Below are 14,372 nucleotides of genomic sequence, written 5' to 3'. Positions count from 1 at the left end.
TCCCCGACTCCCATGGTATAGATATATATTTTTTTATTTCTAAGATATAATCTCATACTCATTAGTGCCCTTTTTCCTATAATTCCTAACATCCACAATCAATTTCAGCAATAATATAAAGGCTTAACATCAGTTTAATCAATAGTCAAGGCTGAAGATGTCATTCACTAAAGCACCCTCTAGTAGGATTCAGGCAGTCAGAGTGATTAGAACCAAAATGTTAAATCAATTTGGCAAAGATTAAAATTCCCTTCAATTTTTTCCCATTGAAATCAATAGCTGTAATCTGAAATGTTTTACTGACACAAATCTCTTAAGCAATTTAAAAGATAACACTAAGACCACATGGAATATTCCCTTTTTTATGACTCAAAAGTAATTATGCACAATATCACAGAGGGAAAATAAAAACAAGATCTTGTTTGTGAGAGCCACTGTTTCTTCTATTGTTCTTTTTCAAATTCTCTACAGTGTTAACCAAAATCATTTACTCAATAAAGTTGCTATTTGATAGTTTGTCTTATCTTAACGAACGTCAGAAAGAGGGGCCAAACGGTGACACTTTGTATGAGATTGATAGAGATAGATAAGGAACTTTCAAAGCCGTCATGAATTCATCAGCCATTGCTGATACAACTTGAAGAGACTTACCTTACTTTGACTCCTACAGGCTTTGTGTGGGCTGGTTAAACAGCTTTGAGAGAGTTGCTACATAATTGTATCATTAAGATGGCTTCAACAGCCAAGTGTGATATAAGATTTCAGACAAATACCCTCTTTCAGGATTCTAATTCTCTATTTGGGCTTGGAAGCATGCAATTGTAATTACTTACAAATGCCTGAGCTCAAAAGATTGTATCGAGGTAGCAAGATGTTGGGAAATTTAAAGGAATTACTTAATACATTTTTTTTGTTAGATGCCATTGACTTGGCTCTGATTCGTAGTGGCCATATGTATAACAACGAAACATTGCTTGGTCTCCCACCATCCTCACAATTGTTGCTGTGTTTAACCCATTGTTGTAGCCATTGTGTCAATCCATCTCATTGAGGGTTTCCCTCTTTTTAGTTGAAACTCTATTTTTCCAGGCACGGTATTCTCCAGCGATTGGTTCCTCCTGATGACATGTCCAAAGTAAGCAAGACAAAGTCTCGCCATCCTTCCTTCTAAGAAGCATTCTGGTTGTATTTCTTCTAAGACTGATTGTTTCATTCTTCTGGAGTCCATGATAAATTCATTATTCTTCACCAATATTACTATTCAAATGCATCAATTCTTCTTTGGTCTTCCTTATTCATTGTCCAGCTTTTGCATGCATATGAGGCAATTGAACTGACCATGTCTTGGGTCAGGCACACCTTGATCATCAAAGTAGCATCTTTGATTTTTAAATCTTTAAAAAAAAAAAAAAGGTCTTTGCAGATTTGCCCAACGGAATATGTTGTTTGGTTTCTTGTCTGCTGCTTCCATGAACACTGATTGTTGATTCAAGTAGAATAAAATCATTGACAAGTCCAATTTTTCTGCATTTATCATAATGTTACTTACTGGTCCAGTTGTGAGGATTTCTGTTTTCTTAATGTTAAGGTCTGTGATAGTTAAGGTTATATGTCAACTTGTCTGGGCCATGATTTTCAGTAGTTTGTTAGTTATGTAATGATGTAGTCATTCTTCATGATGTGATCTGATGTGAACAGTCAATCAGTTGTAAGGAAAGCTTCCTCAGGGGTGTGGTCTGCATCCTAGACAGACAGACAGACAGATAGATAGATAGATGTTCTGGAAAATCTTGCTAGGTTGTTCTGGGTCCTTCATCTGGCTCTTCATCATCTGACTTCTGGCTCTTGGGACTTGAGCCAGCAACCTCACATATTGCCTGGTGATCTTGGGATCTGTCCACCTCCAAAGCTTGTGAGCCAGCAGCCTGAAGTATTACCTGCCAATCTTGGGTTTGTCAGTTTCTGCAGCTACGTGACTCAGTAGAACCCTCCAGCCTGGCCCACAGACTTGGGACTTTCCAGTTTCTACAACCCACGAAGCATTTCCTTGAGATAAATCTCTCTCTCTCTCTCTCTCTATATATATACACACATGCTTCACTGGTTTTATTTCTCTAGAGAATCTAGCCAAGGACAAGCTGCAATCAGTACTGAAGACTATTGTCCGATTTTCACCAGTAAGTGCTTCAAACTCTCTTCCTTTCAGCAAGCAAGGCTGTGTTATCTGCATATCGCAGGTTTATAATGAGTCTTGCTCCAATCCTGATGCCACTTTCTTCTTCATATAGCCAGGCTTCTCAGATTATTTGCTCAGCATAGAGATTGAATAAGTGTAGTTGTTTTAGGCTGGGTTCTCTAGAGAAACAAATCCAGTAAAGCATATAAATATCTATACAGAGAGATTTATATAAAAGAAGTGGCTCATGTGGTTGTAGAGACTGGAACGTCCCAAATCCATGGGTCAGGTTAGAGGCTTCTGATTCAAGTAGCCACAGAGGCCAGTGAACCCAAGATGGGCAGGTCAAAGGTCAGGGCTCTTGCTCACAGGCTGTGAAGAAAAATGAATGTCACCAAACCTGGGAAGGTGAGCCCTTGTCCGGTGTGCTCAGACTTGCTAATAATCTGGACACCAGTCTTTGAGAAAGAGAAAGTAACTTTACTGTAATGTGTAGAGCAAGGAGCCTGGAGGAAGTTCCTCATATCTGACTCCCTGAGGTATGGGGAAGCAGGTCTTATATATGATTTGAGCAGCAAGATGGCAGCCATGCAGGTATACTGGGGAGGGAAAATTTTAGAAGGAAGCAAGGAAACAGGAGGTGATGTGGTTCTTTTCAGACCTCTTGCTTCAGAATAGCATCCAGGTTATGATTTTCCTTCTGATTCGTTCCTCCTGTTGCTGCATCCTCTGTTGAAGTTGATTAATGGTCACAGCTGGCCCTTCTGCACCTGCAGGGCAGGCCAAATCTGGCTTGGGCTAGTTTAAGGACTAATGGAAATTTACTGGCATGTATAGGGTCAGGTTACACAAATCCCAAGATCCACAGGCAAGATTGCAGGTAAGCTGCTAGCTTAAGTCCCGAGAACCGGCAGTCAGATGAACAGGAGCCAGCTGTAGGATCCAGAGCGAGCAAAAACCCATGAGCCTAGCCAGAATGTCCACTTATATTCTATGTAGGCCACGCATCCAAGGAAACTCCTTTTCAACTGATTGGCTACTCACATCATATCCCATCATGGAGGTAATCATATCAGATTTCATCATGGAAGTGATCACATCACCATACCATTGCCAAACTACATAGTAATTGCCAAACCACTGAGAATCATGGCCCAGCCAAGTTGATGCATAACCCTAACGATCACAATGGTGAAAGGATACAACTCTGAAACACACCTTTTCTGATTTTAAGCAACGCAATATCTCCTTGTTCTGTTCAAAGATTGCCTCTTGGTCTTTGTATAGGTTCTGCATGAACACAATGAAGTGTTCTGGAATTCGCATTCTTTGCAATGTTATCCATAATTTGTTATAGTCCACAGGATTGAATGCCTTTGCACAGTCAATAAAACACAGGTAAACATCTTTCTGATATTCTCTGCTTTCAGCCAAGATCCATTTGACATCAGCAATGATATCTGTCATTCCACATCCTCTTCTGAATCTGGCTTGAACTTCTGGCAGTTCCCTGTTGATGTACTGCTACAAATTTTTTTTAGTTATTTTCAACAGAAATTTACTTGCATGTGATATTAATAATACTGTTTGATAATTTCTGCATTCTGTTGGGTCACTTTTCTTTGGAATGGGCATAATATGGATCTCTTCCAGTTGGTTGGCCAGGTAGCTGCCTTCCAAATTTCTTGGCATAGACGAGTGAGCACTTCCAGTGTTGCATCTCTTTGTTGAAATATCTCAATTGGTATTCTCTCAATTCCTGGAACCTTGTTTTTTGCCAATGCCTTCAGTGCAGCTTGGACTTCTTCCCTCAGTACCATCAGTTCTTGGTCATATGCTACCTCCTGAAATGATAGAATGTTGAGCAATTCCTTTGATACAGTCACTCTGTGTATTCCTTCTATCTTCTTTTGATGCTTCCTTCATTGTTCAATATTTTCTCCATAGAATCCTTCAATATTGCAAATTGAGGCTTGAATTTTTTTCTTTAGTTCTTCCGGCTTGAGAAATACCAAGGATGTTCTTCCTTTGTGGTTTTCTAACTCTAGCTCTATGTACATTTCATTATAATACTTTAATTTGTCTTCTTGAGCTGCCCTTTGAAATCTTCTGTTCAATTCTTACTTCATCATTTTTTTCTTTTTGCTTTATCTATTTACAAGAGCAAGTTTCAGAATCTCTTCTGACATCCATTTTGGTCTTTTCTTTCTTTCTTACTTTTTAATGACCTTTTGCTTTCTTCCAGTGTGATGTCCTTGATATCATCCCACAACTTCTCTGGTCTTTGGTCATTAGTATTCAATGCATCAAATCTGTTCTTGAGATGGTCTCTGAATTCAAATAGGATATACTCAAAGTCACACTTTGATTGATTCTTGTGGACTTGTTTTAATTTTGTTCAGCTTTAACTTGAACTTGCATTTGAGCAATAGATGGTCTATTCCACAGTTGGTCCCTAGCCTTGTTCTGACTGATGATATTAAGCTTCTCCATCATTTCTTTCCACAGATATAATCAATTTGATTCTTGTGTATTTCATCCAGCAAGGTCCATATGTATAGTCACAGTTTATGTTGTTGAAAAAAAGGTATTTGCAATGACTAAGTCATTGGTCTTGCAAAATTCTATTGTGTGATGTCTGACATTGTTTCTATCACCAAGGACCTTTTTCCAAGTACTGTTCTTTCTTACTTGATTCAAACTTTCACATTCCAATCACAGTAATAATCAATGCATCTTGATTGCATGTTTGATCAATTTCAGACTCCAGAAGTTGATAAAAATCTTCATTTTCTTCACTTTTGAATAAAGTGGCTGGTGCATAAATTTGAATAGTAGTTGTAGTAACTGGTCTTCTTTGTAGGTGCATGCATATTATCCTATCACTGACAGAGTTGTGCTTCAGGATAGATCTTGAAATGTTCTTTTTGATGACGAATATGATGCCATTCCTCTCCAATTTGTCATTCGTGGCATAGTTGACAATATTTTCAGATTCAAAATGGCCAATACCAGTCCAGTTCAGCTCACTAATGCCTAGGATATCAATCTTTATGCATTCCATTTTATTTTTGATGACTTCCAATTTTCCTAGATTTACACTTTGTACATTCCACGTTTCAATTATTAACGAATGTTTGCAGCCATTTCTTCTCATTTTGAGCCATGCCACATCAGCAAATGAAGGTCTTGAAAGCTTGACTTCATCCACATCATTAAGGTCGATCCTACTTTGAGGAGGCAGCTCTTCCCCAGCCGTATTTTGAGTGCCTTCCAACTTGAGGGGCTCATCTCCCAGCACTATATCAGACAATATTCCGCTGCCATTCATAAGGTTTTCACTGGACAATTTTTTTAGCAGTAAATTGTCAGTTCCTTCTTCCTAGGCTATCTTAGTCTAGAAGCTCCACTGAAACCTGTCCACCATGTGTGACCTGGCTGGTATTTAACATGCAAGCCACCCATCAGAATATGACAAACTGACATATGAGTGATGGTGGATAATAATAATAGTGGATTATTAAAAATAAATTTTAAATCATTTTTCTGTAGCATAACTTTCCCATAATTATCTAGAGGAATGAGAGATAGTTAAGTAAACAAACATGAGCAATACTGAAGATTTTAACAGGAAACCAAGTAAGGCCTGAACCACAGGAAATATACAAAAAAATGCTTTTATGTCATCAGTCTTTGCACCCCATTAATTTTGTTTGGGTCACTTCAAAGTGGCCAGCTCATCTCACTAGTTCTCATGGTTTCTTTCTAACCTCTAATGATGCTCATTACATACAATATAATGTGTGTTCATGACTATGGTAAACGGTTAATTTTATAATACTGTAAATGCATTTCCTTCCAGACTGTAAATGCATTTCCTTCCAGACCTGAAAATAAAACCAAGATAGGACAAGTAATATTTTCTTCCATTTTGCCATCTCTACCTAATATTTTTTTTACCTAATATCATCAGAGGCCTCTCTAAGCAAAACCCAATTTGTCCTTTTGGAGGCAAAAAGCAAAGGAGGGTTAAGTTAAACTCAACACTGTATAAGTAAACCACGTTCTATACATAAATGCTATAAAATCTTACATTGCACTAACCCCTTATCTTTACCAGCTATTAGCCATCTAATTGCTTTTTTTAATTTAAATTTTTAAAATTCTTAATCTCAATTAAAACTAGACTATACATCTCTAGAGATAATGCCAAAATTTGAAAGATTATCACCTAAGAAGTGCATATTATTGGTCTATCCAAATATACTTTTATTTTGCCCTTAATAGTTTTTCTCTCTGATACTGTTTGATTCTTCAGTATTAGTATATTTACAAATTATGTCATATTTGGGTGTTAACTATACTTTTATTTGTTTATACCCAGTAAAAACATAGTTTTGTTTTAATTTAATTTTATTTTTGTCCAAAGCAGTAATGTCACAGTTTAAATCTATTAAATACTAATAAACATTAAAATCTATGTGCCCTTTAAAACCATCTTGTGTGTCATGAGTAGAATGTCTAGCACCACCTTGGAAAATGCTAACATGAAAATTTCCTGCCATATGGCAACAATATCACCACTACTACCAGTTACTATTGAGTTGATTCTAACCCATGGCAATCCCCTGTGTATTAGAGTAGAACTGCCTCTATAGGGATTTCAGTGGCTGATTTTTTTTTTTTTTGGAATCAGATTGCCAGGCCTTTCTTCTGAGGTCCCTCTGGATGTACTCAAATTTCCAATCTTCAGGTAGCAGCCTAGTACACTAATCATTTGCACCACCCAAGGGCTCTGAGGATAACACAACCCCCACCCCCCAGAACAACAGAACCATTGCTGTCAATTCCGACTCATAGTGACCCTACTGGACAGAGTAGACCTACCCCATAGGGTTCACAAGGTTGTAAATCTTTACAGAAACAGAATTGCCACATCCTTCTCCCACAGAGCATCTGATGGGTTCAAACTGTTGACCTTCTTAGTTAGCAGCTGAGCATTTTAACCACTGTGCTATCAGGGTTTATTTTAACAATAACATACCCCATTGCAAATAAGGGGTGAGAGTCAGGGTAGGGAAAAGTGAAGATAACCTCTTATAACTCTCTCTTCTTCCAGATGTGTGCAGAAATAACCAAACAAAAAGTATTGGTTTACCTTACACTGTTTTATGGGGGGGGGAGGGAATGTGGTGGCTTCTCTGTAAAAATATTGTGATCAGATGAATTTTACAGTCAATGACTATCCAAAGCATTGAGAAGATACCACTGTAAGGCTGAGTTTCTGTTTAATTCAATAAATACACCAAATGAAATATTTTATTGCAATACACAACTTTTAAGATGAAACAAACATCCTCTAAAACCAAAGACTGATGCTGATAATGGTTTAGACATGTGGCATATGTCTGTGTGCCTCCACATACTTAATGTTCTTCCTTTCTTTCTAATCAAGTGACCCGTTCTCGTTTGGTTAAGTTTCAACCACAAGACATCACTGTATGCTTTTCTTTTCAAGATACACGTCACAGCACCCCAAGAAAGGGGGAACTTCCAGTGTCTGTGGTAACATCACTTGATCAACAGACTCCTTTGAACAGCAGGAGCCTACCCGCCTGAACTATATAAAGCAGCAGAGACGTTGACGAGCAGATATTTGCAGGACGAGGACGATGAGAGCAGCAGCCATCTCCATGCCAAGGTTAGACAAAATGCCAGGAATGTTCTTCTCGGCTAATCCAAGGGAAGTGAAAGGAACTGGCCATTCACTCCTAGACAACAAAACTCAGAAAAAGAGGCCAAAGACTTTGTAAGTTTACTCACTGAATTTTAACTTAGTTTGGGAAATTTTAACTTAGATTATCTTTAATGGTAAAAGGATTGAGAACAAAGGAAAGAGAATACGAGCATCTAGCCGTATCAGAGCAATTGCCTGTTGTGAGCTATCTAGTAATATTCAGATGTATCAAAAATTCAATCACGATAGGGCATCAATTTGCTGGGAATTTTTCCACAGACTTTGGCTTATAAAAATTAGCTCTCAAGATAGGAAAATGTTGTATTGGCTATTTTTATTATTGTCTTATTCCTCAGAAAAGCTATTTCCATGTGCTTTTCCCTTTACAAATAAGACCTATTCTACTGAGATAATATGAATATTGACTTCTGTGTCTTTTGTAGTGGAATGGACGTGAAAACATACCTGAGATCTATGATCCCACACCTGGAATCTGGAATGAAATCTTCCAAGTCCAAGGACATGTACGTACCCCAATACCCTGAATTATCATTATAAGAGCAGCCTGTGCATCAGCTTTATATATACTGGCAAGAGATTAGCACTGCAGGTAATGGGCTTTATTTCTGTTAAGTAACAAGCCGAGTAAGATTAGACTACATTAGTACCAAAGGAAATTAGATACAAACCTGTGTGCATATGTTCATTACTTTTGCACTGCTGGAATATATCAATTTGGATGTTTTCAAACTTTACTGGCAGGTTGTTTTAATAATTATGGAAATTCTAAGAGAAATTTTAGTTCTTATCAGTAAATTTTAATAAAAAGCTATTAGAACTAGAGCCTTAGCATATGAAGCTATCAAAATACAGCAGCCCTATCTATTTCATTTTCACAAAAAAATGTTTTACTAATTTATGTAAATTTTGTCCTCTGCAGACTTTCTGCTGATGAAGTAATACAGTGGTCTCAATCTCTAGAAAAACTTCTTGCAAACCAAAGTAAGTATAGGTTAACTATTGAATGTTTTGGGGCTAAGGTTAATACTCTAATAGAATGACTTCTTTAAGATACAGCATTCTGGGTAGTGTGTGAAAGGTTACATTCTAGTTTTTCTGCGGTTACTGATAGTGTCAGGATATCACATCCCATTATAATGTAGTTTTGACTTAGCACTCAGTTCTGCTGTTGTCTTTTGGGCAAATCTGGCAAGACAAGTAAGGGTCTCCATAGATCATTATAAGAACAAAATTAAAAATTATTCTGGAGTTCTAAAGTTTACAGTTTTTAAATATAAGCCAAATATCTCAAGATGTGAATTGCCAGACTCAAAACTGCCTAAAGAACGTATCTTTGTATAGTTGGATGGAGTAGGACTCATTTCATCCATAGCCTATTTGATCATTCATATGTGGCAAGCATTTTAGAGGTACCAAGAATTCAAAAACAAAGCCATGGTCCCTTGCAGCCTTCAAGGCAGATGAGACATGCAATGTAAATAATTGCTCTATAAAATGATAATTGAATAACATATATGATTAAAAAAGTTTCTAAGACAAAGAGTATTGTGGAGATTTTCTGATGAGAAAATATAAATAATGAGATCATTTTGCCAACTTCTCATCATGGGAATTGCAGTTCTATTGGGATTATACCTTGCTGTTCAGAGGTGCAGGTAAACAACTTGGGCTCTAGCTAGAGGGTAAAAGTATTCTCTTCTCCCCACAGACACCCTAAGAAGCCTTGCGTGGGGATTATCTAGTTCAACCCAGTTCCAACATATTATTGTCTGATTTAATTTACAATTCAGCCACATGAATAAACTGGGGAGAAATGCCCATTTAAAACTTTCAGCAACATTAGCAAATATAATCAATATATCAGACACATAGATAATACATAAGGCTTACATTTTCTGACTGATATGAATTGGATGGGGGTATCCTATTTGTTAATTATTAACATGACGTTAATGCCCTTTGTAATGTTTCCTTCCCTAACACCCTCCACACTCAGGCTAAGACTTGGTATACATAAGAAGAGAGATTGCCATGTAATCAGCAGAGCAGAATTCTAATTAAATAGCATGTGGAAGCAAAGCACAGTGTGACTGTGGACACGTTTTTCCGGCTCCATGTTCCTCTTCTTTAAATGAAGGAACTGGTTAAAGCTTTCCCTTCTCCACAAGTTATGACACAGCCATTCCAGCAGCGTCATTTGAGCTCTCTCTCATCTTTATACATAGAGAATGCAATGGTATATTTCTTATAAATGATATCTTCAGGTTATTCACTTCTTGGCTCAATTAATTTAATTATCTCCTCCTTTTCTTTTTAGCTGGTCAAGATGTCTTTGGAAATTTCCTAAAGTCTGAGTTCAGTGAGGAGAATATTGAGTTTTGGTTGGCATGTGAAGACTACAAAAAAACAGAGTCTGATCTTTTGCATTATAAAGCAGAGAAAATATATAAAGCATTTGTGCACTCCGATGCCACTAAACAAGTGAGTATCAAGTTCATTATCATCAGTTTATGTGTAAAGGAACTTACCTACAGAAATAATATTCAACATACACAGCAAAATAGAATCCTTTCAAGGCCACCTGATTTCGCTGCTATTGATTTAGATATACTCATAAAGTTCAATGCAATAATCTAATTTTCTATGTTTGTGAAGATCGTATGAAAAGGATAAGGATGATAAGGATGAAAAAAATTGATTTTGCAAAACTAGCAACCCACACCAGGGTTGAGGAAAGGAGTGTTGCTGGCCAGAACCGCATGTCAGGGTGTCCTTAATGAGCTATTCCCCTTGGATACAGATAAAATGCAGACTAGTGTAATGTGTACAATCGGAGCAGCAAAAAAAAATTTCCATCTAGTAGTGTACTCTTTCTAATTCAATATTCCTAGACTGAGCAGAAAATAGCTGCATAAAGAGCCCTCACCTACTGTAAATTTTCGGTGTCTACATCGCTCTTTGTGACACACATACCACTTTGTGTGGACATTTCAATTTTTCATGTGTGCCTCTTTTGTATCTCCCAATCACACTATGAGCTAACTTGGAGCAAAGGCATTTTTTTGGTGATATTTCTTTTTACCATCTCCACACCTAGTATTGGGCTCACCCAGAATAGGCATTCAAGAGATATTTGAATAAGCATTTAAAACCACTTCCCTGAGGTGCTTCAAAAAAGCAAGGTAACATGATAAAACAATAAATGGGAAGTGTATATTAACTCATACAATTTCTTTGTAGATCAATATTGACTTTCACACCCGAGAATCTACAGCCAAGAAGATTAAAGCACCAACACCCACATGTTTTGATGAAGCCCAAAAAGTCATATACACTCTTATGGAAAAGGACTCTTATCCCAGGTTCCTCAAATCAAATATTTACTTAAACCTTCTAAATGACCTTCAGGCTAATAGCCTTAAGTGATAGGTTCCCGGCTGGAGGGAATTAAAGATGGTATCAAGTACAGAAGGAATGTACCAGTGTGGCTCCCTGGGTAAAAAACTTTGCCTATTGGGGTGACTTGGACTGGCCAGAGGAAGAACTAATGACTCAGAATGGATTAACGTACAAGTGATCCAGGTACAGTGGTGAAGAAGCATAAGCAAGATGAAAACTAAGAGACTGTATAAGGAAGGAGATATGGTGGTACTGTCATAAGATACAGTGGACCTACGTATTAGAAAATCCCTCAGAGCTGAGAAGGCCGGTAACTGTAGTTACACAGCAACTGTGAACAAAAGTTATGAAACTAATTAAAATGTGCTATAAGCTTCAAGATCAACTGACATTTATGCTGCATATCATTATGTATAGGTTGTGTATTGAGCTGCTGAAATCTCTTTAACTTGGATGGCTATGTGAAAAGTACATGTATCAAAGTCACCAAAGACATCACAAAGTATTTCAGTGTTTTTTGTTTGTTTGTTGGATTGTTTTTTGCTTGGAAGAGATAAAGAAGTGAACAGTGTATTTAACTTAAGCTATTGCTCTTAGAACTGGGAAGTCAGAATATATTTGTAAATCAAATTATCACAATGTCCGTAATAAATATAAGTTTTGTATTAAAACTATATAGTAGCAATTCTGCTTTTATTTCCTTGCCATTTTTTAAAAAGGGCATTCATTCCTCAGATTTATAAAAGTAAAAATTCAAGCAAGGATATCCTACTTTCTACCATCTCTTCAACATTTAAAATACTATCACCCAATAAATACTGCATCTTATGTATTAAACTGGACATAATTCATTAGTTTGTTCTGTGTTATCATAACGTATAAAAATTTAAAAAAAAAGGCTCTCGTAGTCAGGCTTCAAACTGATGAAAAATTGATGAAATCTTTAAAAAGTGAAAAAAGTATTGTTTCAAGAAGTAATCTAATTAACAACTGATATTTTCTCATGGTTTAATTTTTTTTTTTTAAAGTTTATAAAACTCAGATGTATTTTCTCATTAATGCTCACAGCAGTCCTATGAAAGTTGAGACTCAGAGAAATTTACTCATTAGATCCCAAAATTTAGCTGACTATCAATTACCTGAAAAAAAAAAAAAAAAAAGTGCTGTCGAGTACCTAGAATGTTTAAAAACAAACATCTATTTCTGGACCCTATCCAAAACTGACTAAATCAGAATCTCTAAAGGGTAAGGGTATGGGAATTCATATATTTTAAAAGGAAATGACTGATGATTCTGCTGATGATCTAATAAGCAAAGGTGGGGAACCCTAGGGCTAGGAGGGGCAGTCACCCTGCCAGTGTTTGATTGTAAGTCTTCTGACTACACAACCTATGTGACACTGCCACCCACTGACCAGAAGGTATATCCTAAAGCACTCAAGTCTGCTACAGTCCGAAGTGTCAACTAAGTAGGAAAATCAAAATGGCTGGCTGCTTACACAACCGAGGAGGTCACCTACTGAGAGCTGGACAAAGGATCATTATGATGCATATCCCTGTATAGTCTATTCAGCTGTATCTTTCTAGCAACTGTGCTCCAAAACCTATTTAATAATCAGCCATTCGCAAACCATAATGGAATACTATGGATATTCTCACTACTAGCTTGCCCAGTCATCAGGCACACGAACAATGGTATGGGGCAATACATAGATCAGGTTTTAAAAAGCATTATTCTTGAGTTTCCAGGGGACACCATCCAAACTGGATCTACATGATGCTTTGTTCCATTCTTTAGCAGATTATAAGAGAAACTTAAGAAAGCATTTCAGTACAATAGCAGTAATAATAATTTCTGGTATCTCTTCATTCCATCACCAAATTCTGTCGATCCTCCTCCTATGACCTCTTGCTCTTTTCTATTACACCTGTCCTACTTTAAGCTCTCATTTATTGCTCATTCACCTGATTTGGTCTCCCTCTTTGGAGCCTCTTGCCTAAATTCATCTTCTGAGCAGCCACAAACACCATCTTCTGAAACACAGAGTTGGCCTTGTCATTTCCCATGATATACAAAATAGAGTTCAAAATCCTCTTTGTGGAACTCAAAACCCTCCCAATGTTAGCTCTACAGTTTAAATCCTATTATTCTCCTCTGAGTAACTATCTTGACATCACCCTAGATTATTTGTCTTTTCTTGAATAAGCTCTAAGCTTCAGTATCTCCAGGCCTTTGATTAATCTCTTTTCTCTATCTAAAACAAAATGCCTTGTCCTGTTCTCCCCAATATTCAAAGTCCACCCAATTCCTTAAGGCCCATATAGAACAACTCTCGCATAAAGCCCTTCTATCACCTTACACCATTATGCTGATATGTTGAACGTCTAGTTGAGGTGAGCTGCAGTCCAAATAAACACAGGACACCCTGCTCCTATTTTTAGTAGTACTGTCACATTCAATAGTCCAGACCCCTAAGACTTGTGAGAAGCAAGCAGTGCAACTGTCCAACGCACATGCTGGCCATAAAATGGATACTTCTGGTCTTTGTCTCCATAGGTGTCTTGTTAAAGAGCCATTTAATTTTTGGACAGATGATCAAAACAAATGACTAAGACATTTCTTCATTTTGGAAAAAAAATGTGATCTTGGCTGCATAGATTCAAGATATTGTAAAACACTTGAAAGGTAATTTTCTTTTCATGGGCATTTTTTTGTTACGTATATTCTATAAGATCATCCACTGAAATGAGATTAGCTCTAGTGACACCTACTGTTGTATAATTTCTGTAAAACCGTGATGAAACCATACCTACAGGACAAAGAAACAAAAACAACTAGAAAAACAACCCCATCCTTTTTTTGTTGAAATCAGTATCTTAAAAGCTAAAAAATTATCAATCCAATGACAAAATTTTGTATGTTACTCCATAACTAACCTAAATGAAACTTTCCTACAAATAGGTCAGTGGGAAAATATAAAACCCTCTATGGATATTCGATAGGTAGCTCTTTCCCAAAAGCTCTTTTACCTTGAATTTG

The 14,372-nt window shown here is 37.0% G+C and overlaps 1 protein-coding gene across 2 annotated transcripts; it reads left to right on the top strand.

The window, feature by feature from the left end:
- Positions 1–7,714: 7,714 nt before the first annotated feature.
- On the top strand, positions 7,715–11,500 carry RGS1 (regulator of G protein signaling 1). 2 transcript variants are annotated; one of them, XM_023549177.2, is made up of 5 exons: positions 7,715–7,877; positions 8,357–8,437; positions 8,854–8,915; positions 10,252–10,415; positions 11,175–11,500. In XM_023549177.2, exons 1-5 carry the CDS (start codon positions 7,849–7,851, stop codon positions 11,358–11,360), a joined length of 522 nt encoding a protein of 173 aa, XP_023404945.1. In that variant the 5' UTR covers positions 7,715–7,848; the 3' UTR covers positions 11,361–11,500. The 2 variants fall into 2 exon arrangements, with proteins under 2 accessions (XP_023404945.1, XP_003410880.1); XM_003410832.4 differs by having other exon boundaries at positions 7,757–7,985.
- Positions 11,501–14,372: the final 2,872 nt, after the last annotated feature.

This window comes from Loxodonta africana, chromosome 25, assembly GCF_030014295.1.
Source record: "Loxodonta africana isolate mLoxAfr1 chromosome 25, mLoxAfr1.hap2, whole genome shotgun sequence".
NCBI classification, from domain to species: Eukaryota; Metazoa; Chordata; class Mammalia; order Proboscidea; family Elephantidae; genus Loxodonta; species Loxodonta africana.
Note: the sequence above shows the minus strand (reverse complement) of the source record. Positions and strands in the feature narration are given on the sequence as shown.